The 18,760-nt window shown below is 36.3% G+C and overlaps 1 protein-coding gene across 5 annotated transcripts; it reads left to right on the plus strand.

Moving 5' to 3' along the window:
* Positions 1-48: 48 nt before the first annotated feature.
* On the plus strand, positions 49-17,277 carry brd1a (bromodomain containing 1a). Of its 5 annotated transcripts, none has more exons than XM_692971.10 (13): positions 49-312; positions 1,365-2,685; positions 2,781-2,937; positions 3,025-3,156; positions 3,256-3,384; positions 4,910-5,222; positions 5,405-5,647; positions 7,172-7,633; positions 8,217-8,319; positions 10,727-10,863; positions 12,983-13,092; positions 13,943-14,097; positions 14,619-17,277. In XM_692971.10, the coding sequence occupies exons 2-13, from the start codon at positions 1,382-1,384 to the stop codon at positions 14,800-14,802; spliced, it is 3,429 nt and encodes a 1,142-aa protein (XP_698063.6). In that variant the 5' UTR covers positions 49-312; positions 1,365-1,381; the 3' UTR covers positions 14,803-17,277. The 5 variants fall into 5 exon arrangements, 4 of the variants coding, with proteins under 4 accessions (XP_698063.6, XP_009298729.2, XP_021327219.2 ...); XM_009300454.5 differs by having other exon boundaries at positions 10,730-10,863; XM_021471544.3 differs by having other exon boundaries at positions 1,374-2,685.
* The last annotated feature ends 1,483 nt before the right edge of the window (positions 17,278-18,760 follow it).

Below are 18,760 nucleotides of genomic sequence, written 5' to 3' on the forward strand. Positions count from 1 at the left end.
CGTTGGGCGGTGCGTGTGGGACGTCGAGTCGTAGTGAGCATCCGCATTGTTGTTGGTTGCAGGCGAGAATCACATCAGACAGAAAACGACACTGGTGTTGAATAGCAATCAAACTGTGCGTTTTTCTGGTGTTTATCAGTAAAGTGTTACAGTCCTGGCGATCGCTGCTGATAAGCGTTTGCAGCATTACAGATTTATTCATGCAAAACTAAATTATTGGCCCTCGGATGAGAACATTGTGTGCGGAATTACGGCAGGCCATCTAGCAATCGCTGTAGAAAGCTGCTTCTTTCTTTACACAACAGATCAGAGGTAATATGATCAATACATTACTCACTTTTAGCTATTTGTAAGGAATCGCTTGTTTATTGCATGTGAATATAAAACAACGACAATGGACTGCTTGTGTTTATGGCATGTGAGTCTGCCGATCAGTATCCAACATGATCCCCTGTAAATGTGTGCATGCATAATCTACAAATGTATTGAATTATATGTTCTTAGCATGTATGTCCTTAGCATTCTTCTGTTTATGCTTCTGATTAGCGAAGATACTTCGATAAAATACCTTAAAATGCTGATACGCTGCCATGGTAACCAGTGTTATTTTGTAATGTCATAACATCTCAATTATGACATTGGCTTGGCTTATGGCTTGCTATTATATAGAAAAAGCATTAGACGTACTTGCCATAGGCATTAAAATATCATGAAATTGCTGTCTAATACAATAGTAAGAATGCAAAATTTTCTCCTCAATTCAATTTTTCTTTGATTACATATTATTTAAATTTAAACCAGTGTTTTAACTAGTATTAAAGTATTTAAACCACACTGAACTAAACTAAACTGAACTTCAACTCTGAAATTTGTACTTCACTAGAACTATGTTTAGCTGCTTTGACTCAATGTACATTGTGAAAAGCGCTATTTAAATAAACACGAATTGAATTAAATATAGCACTTTTTACAAAGTAGATTGTGTCAAAGCAGCTTAACATAGAGGCCCTTCTGGTAAATTAAAACGGCTTCAGTTCATTTGTCACAGTTGAAGTATAGTTTTAGTTCAGTTCAGTGTAATGCAAAGGACGCTGCTGAATGCCAAAACACTAATAAGCAACTCTCCCAGTTTCAAGCTAAGCAAGCCAGTGGCGAGAAAAACCTTCACCAATTGACAGAAGTGAAGGGAAAAAAACATTGAGAGTAGCCAGGCTCAGCTCCTCTAGCCAAATATCTTGTTATTGTCCTTCTCAGTATTTAGATGTATTCATGAAAAAATATGCATGGATTGACAATTGCAAAATGAGCCTTATTCAACTGCACTATTGACTTAGAACTAACAGCAATTGTGTTTTCTTTTTGAGCTCTGTAAGGACCTCCAATGAAAAGAAAGTCACAGCCTCTCAACATATTCACCCCCCACCGTGAACCACTGACTTACGCCCAGGCCCAAAGGATGGTGGATCTAGAAGTTGATGGTCAGCTCCACCGTATCAGCATCTTTGACAAGCTTGAGATTATCACGGATGAGGATCCTTTGGCACAGGAAATTATAAAGTGCATTAGCAGTAAGGAGAATGCTGAAAAACACCTGCAGATTTCAGAATATTCTGCACAAATCAAAAACAACAATCAGAAAAAGAACACATCTGACAGTAGTATTCAAGGCAGCATCCTTCCTGAGCCCAAATTTCACACTGTGGATTACAATCTTCCTGTAATTCCAAGCAGACCTTCTACATACTACAAATATGAGCAGAAAACTGTAGAAGAGCTGGACCAGGAGGTGGAATATGATATGGATGAAGAGGACTTTGCCTGGCTTGACCTGGTCAATGAGAAAAGGAAGGATGAAGGTCTCAATCTGGTTTCTTTCGATGACTTTGAGTTTCTTCTTGACCGTTTTGAAAAAGAGTCATTCTTAGAGAGTCAAGGCCAACATACCCTACAGTCCATAGATGATGAAGATGCTGTTTGCTGCATATGCATGGATGGAGACTGCATGGACAGCAATGTCATCCTCTTCTGTGACATGTGCAACCTAGCTGTTCATCAGGATTGTTACGGTGTTCCATATATTCCAGAGGGTCAGTGGCTTTGCAGACATTGTCTACATTCCCCAACACAACCTGCAAATTGCATCCTCTGCCCTAACAAGGGAGGAGCAGTAAAACAAACTGAAGACGACAGATGGGGTCATGTGGTATGTGCTTTATGGGTACCCGAGGTTGGGTTCTCCAACACGGTTTTTATAGAGCCTATTGATGGTGTCTCAAACATTCCCCCTGCTCGATGGAAACTTACTTGCTACCTCTGTAAAGAAAAAGGTGTTGGAGCTTGTATCCAATGCCACAAAGCTAACTGCTACACTGCATTCCATGTCAGCTGTGCACAGAAGTCTGGTCTTTTTATGAAGATGGAGCCTATTAAGGTTTTGACTGACTCGGGTATACCCACATTCTCAGTGAAGAAGACAGCCTATTGTGGGGCCCACACTCCAAACGGCTCAGTTAAAAGACCTCTTGCAATATATAAAGACAATGAGACAAATTATGGGCTTTGCCAGTTGGTAGATAGAAAGAGCAGCAGAATAGGATTTAACAAGCAGAAGAGACTTAAAAAAAATGAAGAGGCTATTGTAACCACAATTCCTCCCTTGTCTGTACCCAGCTTTTCATCGGAAAGGTATGTTTGACAATGTAGACTTTTGCAAAAATTGGTGAGATGTCTGAATTACACATGCTAAGATGCACAGATTCCACACTGTCATTGTTCTACAGATTGTCCCCCATTCTCAACCAAGTTTCTTTGCAAAAGAAGACAGCATTTGGTGAACTTGTCTTGAGTTACTGGACCCTTAAACGACAATCTAGAAATGGAGTGCCACTGAACAGACGCCTCCAAACTAGACTACATCCCCCCAAAAACAGTCAGCGCGTAAGTATCTTGGTCTGCAGTGTCTTTAAGCAACTTAATATTGTCATGTAAATGTCTTACCTGAATGTCTATATATTGTAAAAACAGAAACAGACAGAGGAGGAGACACAAGCACTGAAAGAACAGTTGAAGGAGTGGCATCAGTTAAGGCATGATCTTGAGCGTGCACGAATACTGCTGGAGCTGATCAGGAAAAGAGAAAAACTCAAGAGAGAGGAGGTATGAGAACATCATACTATGTTAAAGTCAAGATGAGCATAATCTTTATTGTTTGAATGTGTGTGATCTTAAAGCATGACTTGTGTGATTCTGTTGCAGGTATTGCTTCAGCAGACATTAATGGAGTTCCAACTCACTCCTTTCACAGTCATTTTGAGGGCTGTCCTGGATCAGTTACAAGAGAAGGACCAGGCACACATTTTTGCAGAACCTGTCAACATTAAAGAGGTTGTTCTACAAGTTTCCTTAATTTTAACATAAGTCAAAAGACTTTTCAGTATGCATACAGTGTCTATGTCCATTAATATATATATATATATATATATATATATATATATATATATATATATATATGTGTGTGTGTGTGTGTGTGTGTGTGTGTGTGTGTGTGTGTGTGTGTGTGTGTCTATATATATATATATATATATATATATATATATATATATATATATATATATGTGTATATATGTGTGTGTATGTGTGTGTGTGTAAAATAAAATTAAAGTTGCATGTAGAAACTATGCATACATGTATACATATGCAGGGTAAATGTGATATCAAATAATAAATTTAGTTCAGAATGTCAAAGTATAAAAATGGAAACTACATAGATTAAAGAAATAATCTTTTAGAGCATTAAGGTGGTTTTATGGGGGTTTGATGGAAAAATATGAATTTCTTTGTTGCTAAATTGTTAACGGTGCCAAACAGCATTTTGCATTGTTTGCATATTTGTTTACATCCTTATGTCTTTACTACAGCATACAGTTAACGCTAGAAACTATATGCATGCAAGATACTAATTTTAACAAATAAAAAATTCTTACAGGTTGTGGCTCACCATTGTCAAATGCTAGATACCTTTATTTTTTACAATTCTCTGGAATATAAATACAAATAAATTGTGACCACTTCTCTTGTTGTGTCCAACACAGCCTAATAAAGAAACAAAACTCTGTGAAAAATAGCAGTGTGAAAATAGCAGTGATTGGAAAGCATTTTGCCTTTCTCTGCTACCGACTTGACTTGATCATTACCCCAGAAGTATTTTTTGTAGTCCCCAAACTCCGTTCTGTAGGCTTTGCTAAGCTAACTCTGTAAAAGCTAATGTTTCACTTTGCATTGTACTTTAAGAGTCTTACATTTAAAGATGTTGTTTATCTTCCCACATTTCACAAAAACTAAAGTTTAAAATATAATTTCGTTTTGAACCACCCGTTAAAAAGCCAGATTTTAGGAAGTGAATTTGAGCGAACATTTCCCTTTATTGGCGATGCAGAAGGTCGCTGGGTCTCTGATTCGAACCTCTGCTCTGTTGGCAATTCTGTGTGGAGTTTGCATGTTCTCCCTGTGTTCGCGTGGGTTTTCTCCAGGTGCTCCAGTTTCCCCCACAGTCCAAAGACATGTGGTACAGGTGAATTGGTACAGGTGAATAAGGTAGGCTAAATTGTCCGAAGTGTATTAGTGTGTGTGTGAATGTTTCCCAGAGATGGGTTGCGGCTGGAAGGGTATCTGCTGCGTAAAAATGTGCTGGATAAGTTGGTGGTTCATTCCGCTGTGGTGATCCCGGATTAATAAGGTACTAAGTTGACAAGAAATTAATTTCCCTTTATTGATCTTCAAATTTTCATAACCATTAATGATTACCGATACCATTACTGATTTGTAGCTTTAAACCACACAAAAATGGGATTATATTATGTCAAGAGACTTTACTGATGAGAATGTCACCATTTGTGTCTATTCCTAACAGGTTCCTGACTATATGGACCATGTGTTGCATCCAATGGATTTTTCTACCATGAGCAAACGCATTGAAGCACAAGGCTATAAGTATCTGGATGAATTTGAAGCCGACTTCAATCTAATTACTGATAATTGCATGAAGTACAATGGGAAGGATACATTCTTCTATAGAGCAGCTGTCAAACTGAGAGACCAGGGTGGAGCTATCCTCAGGAAAACTCGTCGAGATGTTCAGAGAATCGGCTTGGATTTGGAAACTGGCTTGCATCTACTGGAACCACCCAAGATTGAGCCTTCTGTTCCTTTTTCTTGGGAAGATGGTAAGCACACAAAAATTGTATATTGTATATATTGTTTGTTTGCCTTATTTTGAGGTATTTCGTACAATCATTAAAATAGAGTAAGAACAGGCAAGTGGAATCAGACTTCTTTGCAGTTCCCATGACTACAATGTAGTAAATTAATAATAAAAAAAAATTAACACTTGTACTTTGTTTTTCAGTTGACCGCTTATTGGTTCCAGCAAACCGAGAACACATGTCTTTTGAAGAGCAGCTGAGGGAGCTACTGGAAAAGTTAGATATGACTACAGCAATGAAATCCAGCCCGTCACGCAGCAGACGACTGAAACTGCTCAAGAAAAACATCAGTGACGTGAGGTTGGAGCTGAGTTTGAGGAAGGCTCTTACTGCTGTGAAACTGAAGAATGCTGCAGAGGAAGAAGTTGGCCATATCCATCAAAAAGGTGTGTTGGAAAATCTAAATGTTTGATGTAAACTTCCCAGTTCAATTCAAACTATATAATTATAGGGTATACAATAATCCAAGAGAAAAAAATTCATAAAGAACATTACTAGCTGTCATTTAAAGATCAAATTTAACAAGATTTATTTAAAATTGCATTTGAGACTTTTATAATACTTTGCGGCTGGTTCATGTAATTTTCCCGGAAAAACAATGTTAATTACAATAACATTAGATATTAAATAGGTTACTTTTTAATAACATTAGAGCGGTAACAATTCTTTCCTTATGCATATCTTGTTCATACTGGCTAAAGTTATTTATTACTTTTCACAATGAAAAATAAACGGTGTGGCGTGTGAGCAGATTTCATATTTAATTATCAACCCTGTTGATGTAATTCAAGTTTTTGTATCAGTCTATGTTTTCTTTATATTACAGTGGGGGAAGCCCTAAGAAATGTCCTCAGTGAGATACATGACATCACATGTAGGTGAAGTGATGGTTTTGCATTGGATGGTTCACATAGTTAGGAATAGTCACAAACAGTGACATTCTCACCTGGGAAGTGAAATCTGAAAAAGAGAAAGTAAGGTTGCGGGTAAAAATACAAAAAAAGACAACCTTCCTTTGACTTAATCCTTACCTAATATTCCAGGGCTTGGCAGTGAAATGACTCAGCAACAATCTGCACTAGGTTAGATATTTAGTTGTTATACACACTAGCATGCACATGATGTTTTAGATCTTGAAAAATGACCAAAAAAACGAAGCTTTGTTTTTATGGCATGTGTATGGTATGTATAAAGACTGCACATCTAATAAAATTGCCTAGTATGGTACATGAGATGTCCAATTTAAAAAAGTAAAAGAAAAATTTCTTCCACAAATTTTCAGGAATTACCACCACAGAATTTGTAATTTTGTTGCCACAAATCACAAAAACAATTGTGAAAAAATAGGGGGTCTGTGTGGTAGGTAACCAAACAAAGTCTCCAAAACCGAGGTATGTATCGAACCATGACTGCAGTGTATAGTTACACCCCAAATAAATATATTTATATACACATTGTACTAGTAAGAGCAGAGTACGAAGCATGAAGTGTTGCCATAAAGTGTTGTTTGTATAGCCATAAAAAAATGCAGTTTCTGTGTATTGCAGAATATGATAGCTTATAGGGGGTTTCATCCAGTGGACCAGTTAACCTAATCACAGTAAATGGCATTATGAAAAAGGAGCAATACATCAAAATTCTCAATAACAACATCAGGCAGTCTGCAGAGCAACCAGTGGACATTTCAGCTAAACAATGACCCAAAGGAAATGGTTAGCAGACAATAACATTTTGCAGAAGCAAAAATAAAAGGCACATATATCACCTTACCTTTATCTTGGTTTACCATTCAATTGAAAATAAGTCATCTGATGAAAATCTAGGCTCAGATTTTGCTAATATCATGCCGCTGATGTTGTCACTTGTTTACCTGTTTATATTGTATATAATGTCTCTTTGTTTCATGACAGGTGACAAATCGGTCCCACCAAAACTTGAGCCATCTGTTTCTGTGCTGCCTCTCATTAATGCGGAAAGTCACTCTGAGCCACCTACACTGAAACCCATTGAACCCAATCCCGACAAACACTCGCACCAGAAGGATGGCATTTCCCAGTCACTCAATGGAGACTCTCATCTGCTTTTAGAGGACAGTGACATCAACGTAGTAGCTACATCAACTCTGGCTGAGCCATCAAGTCCAGTTAACCGACGAACTTCTGTGCTTTTTCGCAAATCAAAAAGCAGCACAAGCCCTCTTAGGACTTTGAAAGATGATGAAACTTTGAAGGGAAGTTCGCAGATAGGTACAAAAACATTCTTGTCAGTCGTCATACCACGCCTGGAGACATTGCTCCACACCAGGAAGAGGCCACGGAGTGCCAGTGGAGACAGTTGCAAGGATGAATTGCCCATCAAACGGCTGGACACGGGTAAAACTAGCAGAAAAATAGCATAGACTAGTCTTACTAGTCACAACAACCCAGTGCTAACAACCCAGTGCTAAGTCACAAATATGGTCATGTCATGGCTTTCTTGGTTAAATTATCATAAATATGATGTCACACATCAACGTTTTTGGGTCCAAGCATTCTATTAAATGAGGATGCTCAACAAATGTGACTAATATACACACTTAATGCGCTTTGATACTACTGAAAAATCATGATCATAGTTTTAATATATATGCCTACTCTCTAATAACCAGCATACTGCAACCAGCATATTGCATACCACGACATTATAATAGATTAATTTTAATGTGTGATGTGGTCCTAAACAACTATCTTCTCAATTCAATTGAGTAGAGGTTTGGACCCATAAATAGTATTCCATACGTCACAACTTAACAGTTTAACATTCAAAGTGTGTGATTCACCATTTATCATAACCTGTCATAAACTTATGTAGATCATGTATCTAATAGTGTCAAAACAAAGATGAAATGGGTGCATGCCTTTTAAAGTTCAACATTTTTCTGTCATTCTAATGCACACATTTCTTTGTATCTGTCAGAGCTGTCAAATAGTTTTGGCCTGAGTTCAGAAAGAGAGTTGTCTTCTAGCAGCCAGCCTCGTCAAAGGTGCACATCTGAATCCAGCATGTCCTCCAGCAACAGGTGGGAACTTCAAATGTACTTTTTAAAAACAGTCTGTGATTCTATCACAATATTTACAATTATTTTTAACAGCATTATATTATCATTTCATGCTGTCTTTTAATACATTGACTAATTTTTTTTTTTTTGTCATTTAAAATGAATTATTGAATTAGTTTCCACACAGTAAGAACTAAATACATTTTTTTCAACACTTTATAATACCTGCACACTATGAATCATTTATTAAGCATAAGCAAAAAGTTATCTCAAAAATTTGTGAAGCATTAACATTAGTAAGCAGTTTATAACTACAGTTTCAAATATTGTGACTTGAAAGTCAGGACCTCGATTTAATGTCTCATCCAATAGATGGCGATCACTGACAGAATAGCATCTCTTTCACTGTAACCAGGGCATCAGGACGCACACAGATCACAGGATGAGCACCCCCTGCTGGCCTCACTAATACCACTTCCAACAGCAATCTAGTTTTTTCCCCCATGTGGTCTCCCATTCAGGTTCAAACCAGTCTCAGCCCTGCTCAGCTTCAGTAAGTAACCTATCATGGGCTGCAGGGTGATATGACTGTGGCTATATTTAAAGGCTTAGTATCAAATGAAAAATGCATATTTGCAATCTTATAAAAAAAAATAAAATTACTGTATAGTTTGACCATTACTTAATAAGAGGAGTGTCAAAATGCATAATTAAAAACAGCTTTTTGCTTATATTGTCTTATTGCTCATCGTTATAAATTAAAATAAGGACGCTTGACAGCTGAGCAGGACTCTGCAAAATAGTGTTAGCGCGAATTATCCGTTGAACTTTAAATGAAAATAAAAATCCTATAGCAGGAGACCCAGGAGGACCCCACTGCTGACACAGAGACGTAAAAAAGCAAGACTATATTTTGCCAAAATGTACTTGAGTAAGCCTAAATGTTTCTGGCAAAACGTCTTGTGGACAGATGAGACCAAGATAGAACAAAAACAGAAAAACAGAAAGAGGCCTACAAAGAAAAGAACACAGTATCTACAGTCTAATATGGTGGCAGTTTAAAGATGTTTTGGGGTTGTTTTGCTGCCTCTGACACTGGGTTTCTTGACTGTGTGCACGGCATCATGAAATCTGAGGATTAACAAAGGATTTTGGGTTGCAGTGTAGGGCCTAGTTTCAGAAAGCTGGGTTTGCTTTTGAGATCTTCGCTCTTCAAGCAGGATAGTGACAAAAACATTGACGACCCTTCAAAAAGCACAAAAAATGGATGGCAACAAAGCGCTGGAGAGTTCTGAAGTGGCCATCATTGAGTCCAGATCTATATCACATTAAACACCTGTGGAGGAATCTTTGAATTGCTGTTTTAGTAAAAGGTGTCTTTCCAATATGAGAGACCTAGAGCAGTTTACAAAAGAAAAGTGGTCTAAAATTCTAGGTGAGAGGTTTAAGAAGCTTATTAATGGCTATAGAAAGCGACTTGTTTCAGTTATATTTTCCAAAAGGTGTGCAACCAAATATTAAGTTAAGAGTGCCAAGAATTTGATTAATTAGAAAGAATTAGCTTTTTTCCTCCTTTTTGTCTAAATTACATACAGCATTTGTAGCTGTAGTTATAAACTGCATACTAGTGTCTAATAATGTAAAATTAATGCTTAAGAAATTATGATTTAAATAATTGCTAATTGTTAATAAATGATTCATAATGTGCGGTTATTAGAAAGTATAAGAGGATTTGGTAACATTGTATAAGGAAACTGAAGCTTTAATGGCTAAAATAACTGGCTTAACTTCCACAGCAAAACTATTATTAAACTTGCTAGTTTGGCTAGCTGTTTTTTTTTTCTTTTTTTTTACAATTGGATCTTATTAATAGAAGGGACACCAGTAGCTGTAATACACAAAATAATTGTATTAGATATGATTTTTTCTTTCAGTTATCTTACTTTTCATTTATGAATTCTTTTTTACTTGCTTACTTTTAATGAAAGTTCATGATTATGAACACAACTTGCTTGAAAACATGGAATATATATTTATATTTACTGTGTATATTTATATTTTATATACAGTGCAGTAGTTTTCTTGAATTTTATATTGCTGCTGAAAGTTTAACAAAAAATGTACAAATGGGAACAGCCAATGAAAAAAATCTGTGCATGTCTGCATTCAGATCATTTTTACCAATTTATTTACCCCTTTGGGAATCTAAATCAAGACTATGATATTGCTAGTGCAATCATCATCTGTTTAAGCTACAATAGCACACATTGCAATCACAAGAACTTGTCTGAATTTTCAAGTGCTTTAGTTGTCAAAATGCACGTCTTCATCTTTGCACCGTTCATCTTTTCATGTAAAGAAATTGTCTATTTGTGAGCTCATCTTTCATACCACACCTCAAATTATGCTTTCTCTATAACTGTTTTAGCAGTATTGCACTTAATCTTATGAAGTGTGGAAAGGGAAAGCCAGCCCTAATCCGAAGGAACACTGTGGAGGACAAAAGTGAGATTATTGCTTGCATCGAGAGTAGAAACTTTGCTAAAGCTGCTAGAATAGCTGCTGGTAGGTGTCCACATCTGTTTTCCTTTTAACTGATGTCTTTAGCATGAATACTTCATGGCTGAAAACCTGTGCAAATTGCGGTCAATGAAAAATTTAATGTTGATGTATTTACAATTATGCTAACGGTAACTACAAAGACAGATTTGAATAGGGTTGGGTATCGTTAGAATGTTAACAATTTCAATTTGATTCAGTTTATCGATTTCAATTACAAAAAAAAAGTAATTTAGGCCTTTTTAAGTTGATATTTAAATGCATTTTTGTCAACCTAATCACACGTGGACAAAGAAGATGTAATTTGATGTAAGTTATATAATGTAACTGGTGTAATTTTTATTACTTTCCAGAAAAAAAATCCAGATCATGTGGAGTTTCAAATCAATTAAACACACTTTATGAATAGGCATAATAGGTGCAGTAGGTGATTGTCTTCAAATACATTTTTTATTGGGTTGACAATATTTATATGTGTTTATAAATTCTGGGTTAGGCATAAGATAAAAAAGTTCCCATAATTCTGATAATTAGCCCAAACTGTCTTTCAACAAATGTGGATTTCTACATCTGCGCACCCTGTTCACGCAGATCCGCCGTTTGCACACGCACGCTGCTGTTTGGAAATAGGAATCATTTTTATTATTTTTGTCTCTACTTCTTTTAATCAAACAATTATTTGTATTGGTCATGTAAGGGTCATATATTAACTGACCTTCTACTGTTGTTTGTGGGATGCTGTGCAAACTAATTGGCATTTTTGCAGAAGTAGATAAATGCTGGTCCAAAATTAAATTCAGCTCTGCATAAACTTCCTGTCTGAAGACAGGTTTTAACACAGAAAGTCTAATGCTTTTATTGTAGATTGTATTCTAGAAAAAATGGACTTATGTCAGGGGTGCAGCCAATGGAGGACTGGACAATTATTGTTAAATGACGATTTGTACTAAACTCCACCTGTTAATATCAGCTGCCCATATAAGTTGAAGTCAGGAAAGAAAGTTGTTGCGCACCTCCTTAATGTAAATGTTGTTCAGCCACTAAAATCTTCCGGTAAAAGATTGATGTGACTATTTTCCATTTCATAAGGTACCTTTCACAGCATCCATAATGCAGATTTTTTTAGTTTAACAACAAAACATAAGTAAATAACAGTATTCTGCCCATTGTTTACCATACTACTTTGAATATTCGGTCTGAAATAGCATGTAAGTATAGCTAGGTAATAAGTGTAATTCCTGCACCTCATCAACCAACGACTAAGCATACAGTAGTTGCTTTAGGACAAAATCGCATGAGAGAGTGAGACAAAAGAAAAACTTTTTAAGTATTGGAACTGATAAGAGACTTCATACATTTTTCCTGACAGATTTCCAAGTGAGAAAATTTCATTGTGTGTATGCAGAGGAATCGATAAGAGGAATCAAAACTTAAATTGTATAAAAACTATTTGGTTTCAGACTTGAAATAGATTTTCAATTCTCTACACTAAATTTTAATGTAATAGTTTTTATACAAGAAGGTACTGTTGAAAAGCTAGTTTTATACACTGTTTGCAATCTTGATTTTAAACATTCTATTTTTTTTAAACATTCTTTATTCAGTGATCTTTTATTCTAAGTTTTAAAGCTGTTCTGGAATTATTGTTTGCGCCATAAAGTGTATTTATTTGTAAGTTACAAACATACAAATAATCACAAGTGCTAAGATAAAAAATATTTCTGATATCTGTGGGAGCAATCAATATGAGTAAATAAACAAACTGTAATTTTTGGGACATCTATTATCATTTATTCTCAGACAATAAATCATGAAAAACTTAAAACCTCCAAATGTGGACTTTTAAATTGCATATTTTAAAGGAAAGTGTAAATATGGCTATCCACAATGTTACTGTTTTTGTTTACCCTTATTTACACTTTATTTTTAAAAATAAAAAAGCCATTCAGGTTTTCACTATTTTTTTTTTTTTTTTTTACTTTAAAATACTATTTTTATATGTATTATTGTTTGTGGGCAATTACATTTTGTCTTAACCTCTAGTAAATTGCATATTATGCTGTTAAGCTGCCTAATTGTTTTCTGTGCTGTTATAATGTGTTTATTGATATTATTGCTTTTATAGAAGTTAACAGCAGCAGTATATGGATGCCTTCTAATGCAGCCACAGTTTTGCTGGAACCTCTCAAAGTAGTTTGGGCTAAATGTAGTGGATACCCTTCATACCCTGCCCTGGTGAGTAGTGTAGAAACTAGCTATTTTATGTCTCTTGCTTTTTCCTCTCATGCTTTGCTATGTAAAAGGAGTAGATTAATGTTTTCTTCTATTATCCAAAACATTCATTTATGAGCCTTTATTTTGATGGTCCATTTGAGTATTAGTAGACTGTCTGCTTAATATCTGTTAATACTGCTGCTAAACAGACATTTCACTGACTATAAGAAACTTTTCAAGTACATGTCAACTTACACTAATACCAACCCTAACCCCAACCTAACGGTCTACTTATAATCTAACGAGAATTAGTTGGCATGTAGATGCAATGTAACTTAAATTCAACAAACGGACCATCAGAATAAAGTGTGACCACATAGAATATTTGGATGAGTATGCATTAGATTGTGTGCCATTTAAAATTGAGACTAAAATGAGGTTTGCAAATAAAACATCACCATTCATTTAAGCATGTCAGTCTGTTTAGTCAGCAAGAATAGTTGCGTTCTCAGATCACTATGATTTGAGAATAATTTTTTTTTTTATTAAAAAAAAAAAAAAAAAGCTTGTTTACTGTGTGGAGATATCCAGATTAGCACATTGAAATTTTTTTATTACAAAAAACTATTATTACTACAAAGTAACTACTAAATGACTATTAAATTTTTTTGCATGACCTCATTAATGATCACAAACAACAACAGACATTTTACAATTTTGAGGGTTGGCTTGGGAAAATAAAATTTTGATTTGTTTGAAGTAAAAAGAATTTGCATATTTTTTTCAAATGTATTTCTACATAAAAAATTTTTTTTATATCATATTATTATCTTAATAAAATGTTGTTATCTAACATATAATCTTACCAAAGATCATAGACCCTCAAATGCCACGGGTGGGGTGTCAGCACAATGGAGTCTCTATCCCAATGCCCCCATTGAATGTGCTACAGATTGGAGAACAGATGCAGTACAAGTCCGAAGAAAAACTTTACCTCGTTCTCTTCTTTGACAACAAACGCACCTGGTGAGATTTTAGTAAATTATTATTTTTAAACTGTTTCTAATTAAAAAACAAGGAATGTGTTCTTTGTTTTCTAATCAGTCAGTTTTACAATGTTGATTAATAGTTGACAATTAAATCAGAAAAAGGTCTATCCTTGTATTTAAAGAGAGTTGTTGTACATCACATGTGCACTGTATACCTTTAGGTTAGTATGTCTGCACAAATAGAGATTTGTTCACACTTACCTATGCAAATTTCACCCGAATAATACAATTTGTCATCCACAGAATGTTTTAATATAGAACAAAAATGAACGTTTTCCTCTCAAAATACAGCATAACAAGTTGAGCATTTTAATTTCCAAGCTGAAGCATCCACCTGCAGATCCTTGTTACATTTTACATGCAACTGCAGATGAAGGAAACTTTTTTTGTTAAATATGTACTAAACAGCTTGTGAAAGTGTTTTCATTTACTTTTCAGTAATCGGTTTGATGTAATCCAAAATGATTGTGTGTGAATGATTTTTTTGTTTTTTTTCAGGCAGTGGCTTCATAAATCTAAGATGGTTCCTCTTGGTGTTGACAAAACCATCGACAAAATTAAAATGATGGAGGGTCGTACCTCAGCCATTCGCAAGGCTGTTCGGACTGCCTTCAACCGTGCAATGAACCATCTTAATCATGTCCAAGATGAACCTGTTAACGACTTCAGTGATGTTGACTAAGATTGACAAATGTAGGCACATTCCATAGCTTTAGCAATGCCTAGTTCATACTGCAGGATTTTAAGCTGGATTTGCAAGTTAACAAGCTTGCTGACAGATCGGGGTCTGAAAAGCATTACCGATGTTCGGCAGTTTTACGCCACAGTCACACTAGAGTTTGAGAATACTAAACACTGATTAAACAAACTCCATATTTAAAATTTACACATTTCACATTTTGATTTTATATTAGTTTCATGCAATGCAAATTCGAATATCAGAGTTCTCCAAGCTTGAAACAAGCAAAACAAGCTTTCGTTTTCAGCCTGGTGCATTTAGCTACATATGAATGGGGTGAAAAGTGCAGTGTGACTGAGGCTTTTATGTGTGAACTACTGAATGACACATCAAAGAGGCTCGCTCGTGTCGCATACAAAAATCTAATATCTAGCAGGACAAACATTCTAAACCAGACAGCCGACTCGACACCATGTTATTTCAGATGTAATGACGATCTACAGCCAATAAGAGAGCAAGGCATGGATTGACGGGCCATTGTGTTCTCGCACTCAACAGAAATATCAGTGATTGGCTGGCATTGGTTCACTTATATCTCCCAGCAAGGACACGAACACAAAAGGATATGAAAGAAATTTAAAACAGCTTAGCCGTGCAGATATACCAGATTGATCTGATGACAGATCAGCTGAATAATGCATCTAATATGCGTGCCCTTCAATGCTTTCAGAGCTATAATTGGCTACTGTTATCTGACTGCGTGTCAGTTATGTTGGTCATCATCATAAACAGGCATCCAATAGTGTTCTGCTCTTTTTCACAGCTCTGCCTTGAACATTTTTTCACTGTGGTTTTGGATCAGACAGCGTTAATAGGTGACAGATTTGTAGTTCGATTTTGTAGTTTGTGACCCCATCTTGTGGATCATGTTGCATACTGTGAACACCACAACAACATGAAAACAAAACAATGAACAGCACAGGGATATGCAGATTGTTAAGGTCATGTAGTGTGAACTGGATACAAGTGTCTCTCCTGCTGTGTGAAGATATGGAGTAGCAAAAATACAATGTCTTTAGTCAGTTCTGCAAATACTTTAAATTGCATAAATCTTAATTTTTACTATGCCTTCACACCATCGCCGGTGACAAAGTCAAAATTTACTCTGGCCACCCCACCAACAATACTGTGCTTTCACAGCACTGCTGGCGAGAGCGTCATTAGCTGTAGCCACATTGCAGTTTGCACTCTGATGACTAACCATTTTTACTTGATTTCTAATTGAATAAATCAATCAAAAGCTGTTTGTGTAGTGAGGATTCGTGTTCATGTTTAAGTGCTAGTCTTTTTTCCAATATGTTGTCTATAGAAGACATTTATTAGCCTAATTTGTGAGCATGTTACATTACAAACTGTGAAACCCACAACAGCAATCATCAACCTCCACCTTTTTTTTTTTTTTTTTGCTTCCACTGGAACTAATGTTGGATCCAAAGTTTATTTGACTGATTTCTCTAGAATCCTTTCAAGCAGTGGACTAGTACATTCCCCAAGGCTGCTGCTGAACTGCATCATAGCTCAGAACTATGATGTTGGCTTGATTTCAACTTTTGTCACTCACACCATCCAATGTGCAACACACTGCTTTTGCTAGAACTTGCCATTAAAATAAATTACTTCTGGACATTTGATGCTCTCACTTGCAATGTTGTGAATGCATGGTTAGATTTAATGCAATGGGTACTACTGTATATATAGTATTTATACATTTTTGTGCATTTTGGACAGCATAATTACTTTCTAGTAATGGAACAAATGGACGAACTAAATAAACTGTGTGAAACTTGAGCTTTAATGTTTGGACTGGAACAATGTGAGTGTTTTTTTGTTTTTTCAAATTATTGAAATTTATTTACAGTTGTTCTTTCTTTGTTGTTGTTTTGCGTTATTGTTATTTTTTCACAATGGTTTTAACCTATTTTGATGTATTTATAAAAGTTTGTATATAATTGTGTCTGTCTTTTCCATTATAAAAACTTTAAAACCACAAGTGCGTTATTCTAATATTGTAGTGAAACCAAAACAAAATGCTGCCAAGTCTTCTTTTGTTTATGCTGAGTAAATATCTGTTTTTTTTTTTCTCTCTGTTTGTTCTTTGTTTTGGGGTGAAGGAATTCCACAATAGTAAGAAGTTGTACTGGTGTTAATTTTTGGTGGGGAGGGGTGTTGGGGTTTATTTTTTATTTTTTTACGGGACATCAAGGGTTGTTCTTGTTTTTTTTTTTTTTTTTTATGATTATTTTAATGAAGTAGCCCTTGTGGATATAACGGTTTATGTGACATTTATTTAGGTTGTTTTTTATTAATACAGTGAGTTTTTCATACAATGTGTCAAGTGTCTTAACTGGTAATCACCTGTTAACCGTTCTTTCTTATTTTGTTATTTATTTTTTTTCAAATAAATTCATAAACAATCAATTTAAGTCTCAAGTTTTAATGGCCATCCACCTGGCCCCTAAAAAAAAACAAGGCATAATCTGTGTACTGCTACTTGGTGGCTCAATGGTTAGCGCTGTCACCTCACAGCAAGAAGGTAGCTGGTTCGATTTCCTCCGGGACAAGTTGGCATTTCTGTGTGGAGTTTGCAAGTTCTCCCTGTGTTTGCGTGAGTATCCCTCAGGTGCTCCAGTTTCCTTCTGTCTAAAGACGTGGTATAGGTGGATTGAATAAATTAAGGCTGTACTCACACTGTACAGTTGCCTTGAACTGGGCCAAAGTACGCTTGTACCCCCTCCCAACGGTCCGCACTCACACTAAAAGGGCCTGGGCACGCTTACGTCATTGATGCTGCGCTGTTCAGTAGAGAAGCGTTCTCGCTCAGCACAGTGGAGATTTCTGTAGTTATATTGTTTCAGTCGTTTAATATGCAGTGACATGCAGTCAAATATTTCGCCAAACAGTCCTTAGGGATGTGGTGACTTGCAGTCAGATATTTCGCCGAATAGATCCGCCACTTTTAGCGCTTATAAACAATCATAAAGCCCTTGTGCTGCAGAAATGAGGAGGTCGGCTGAAGGCGTGCAGCTGTCGTGCAGTGAGGGGTTTGTGTCTTTAATAATCTAGGGAATTTGCGTTCGATGAAAAGTAATAATGATTAATAAATCCATATGAAACAGTCCCTTAAAGTCACGTCTCGCTTTCAGTTTCGGGCTTCGGGCGCATTTTGCACTCACTACAAACATACCGCGCCAAAGCCCAAGTGAACCGCGCTCAGGCCCACCTTATCTAACCGGGCCAGGGCCGGCCAAGTGAACCGTGCCTGAGCCCGATTCAGCGCATTCACACTTCTCAAACGATCCGGGAAACGGGCCTGGGCACGGTTCGGATAGCATAGTGTGAGTAGGCCCTAAATTGGCAATAGTGCAGGGCTGTCCTGGAGGGCCTGCAAAGTTTAGTTCCAACCCCAATCAGGTGTGTTAAAGAAAGTTCCACCTAAAATCTGCAGTCCACTGGCCCTCCAGGACCGAGTTTGGACACCCCTGCTGTAGTGTATGTGAGAGAATATGGGTGTTTCCCTGTTCTGGGTTGCAGATGGAAGTGTATCCACTGTATAAAACATGCTGGACAAGTTGGCGGTTCAATCCTCTGTGGCGACCCCTGATGAATAAAGGGACTAAGCCAAATGTAAAAGAATAAATCTGTGTATTTTCACACCTATATGTACGGAAGGATATTCTGCACATTTCTAATGCAATTGCAAATAGGGTGCATTTTCAGTATGTGGACGCATCCAAACACAATTGCAAATCCTGCATTATCCGTTACATTTCTGCATTCGCACAGTGACTGCCACATTTCAAGTGAAAAAGCAAAGTTAATTTGCAAATGCATTTCCCATGTCTTAAAAGCTATGAGGCTGACATCTAGTACCAATATTATTTGCTTTATTTGGTCATCGTGC

Source organism: Danio rerio, chromosome 4 (genome assembly GCF_049306965.1).
Source record: "Danio rerio strain Tuebingen ecotype United States chromosome 4, GRCz12tu, whole genome shotgun sequence".
Taxonomy (NCBI): Eukaryota; Metazoa; Chordata; class Actinopteri; order Cypriniformes; family Danionidae; genus Danio; species Danio rerio.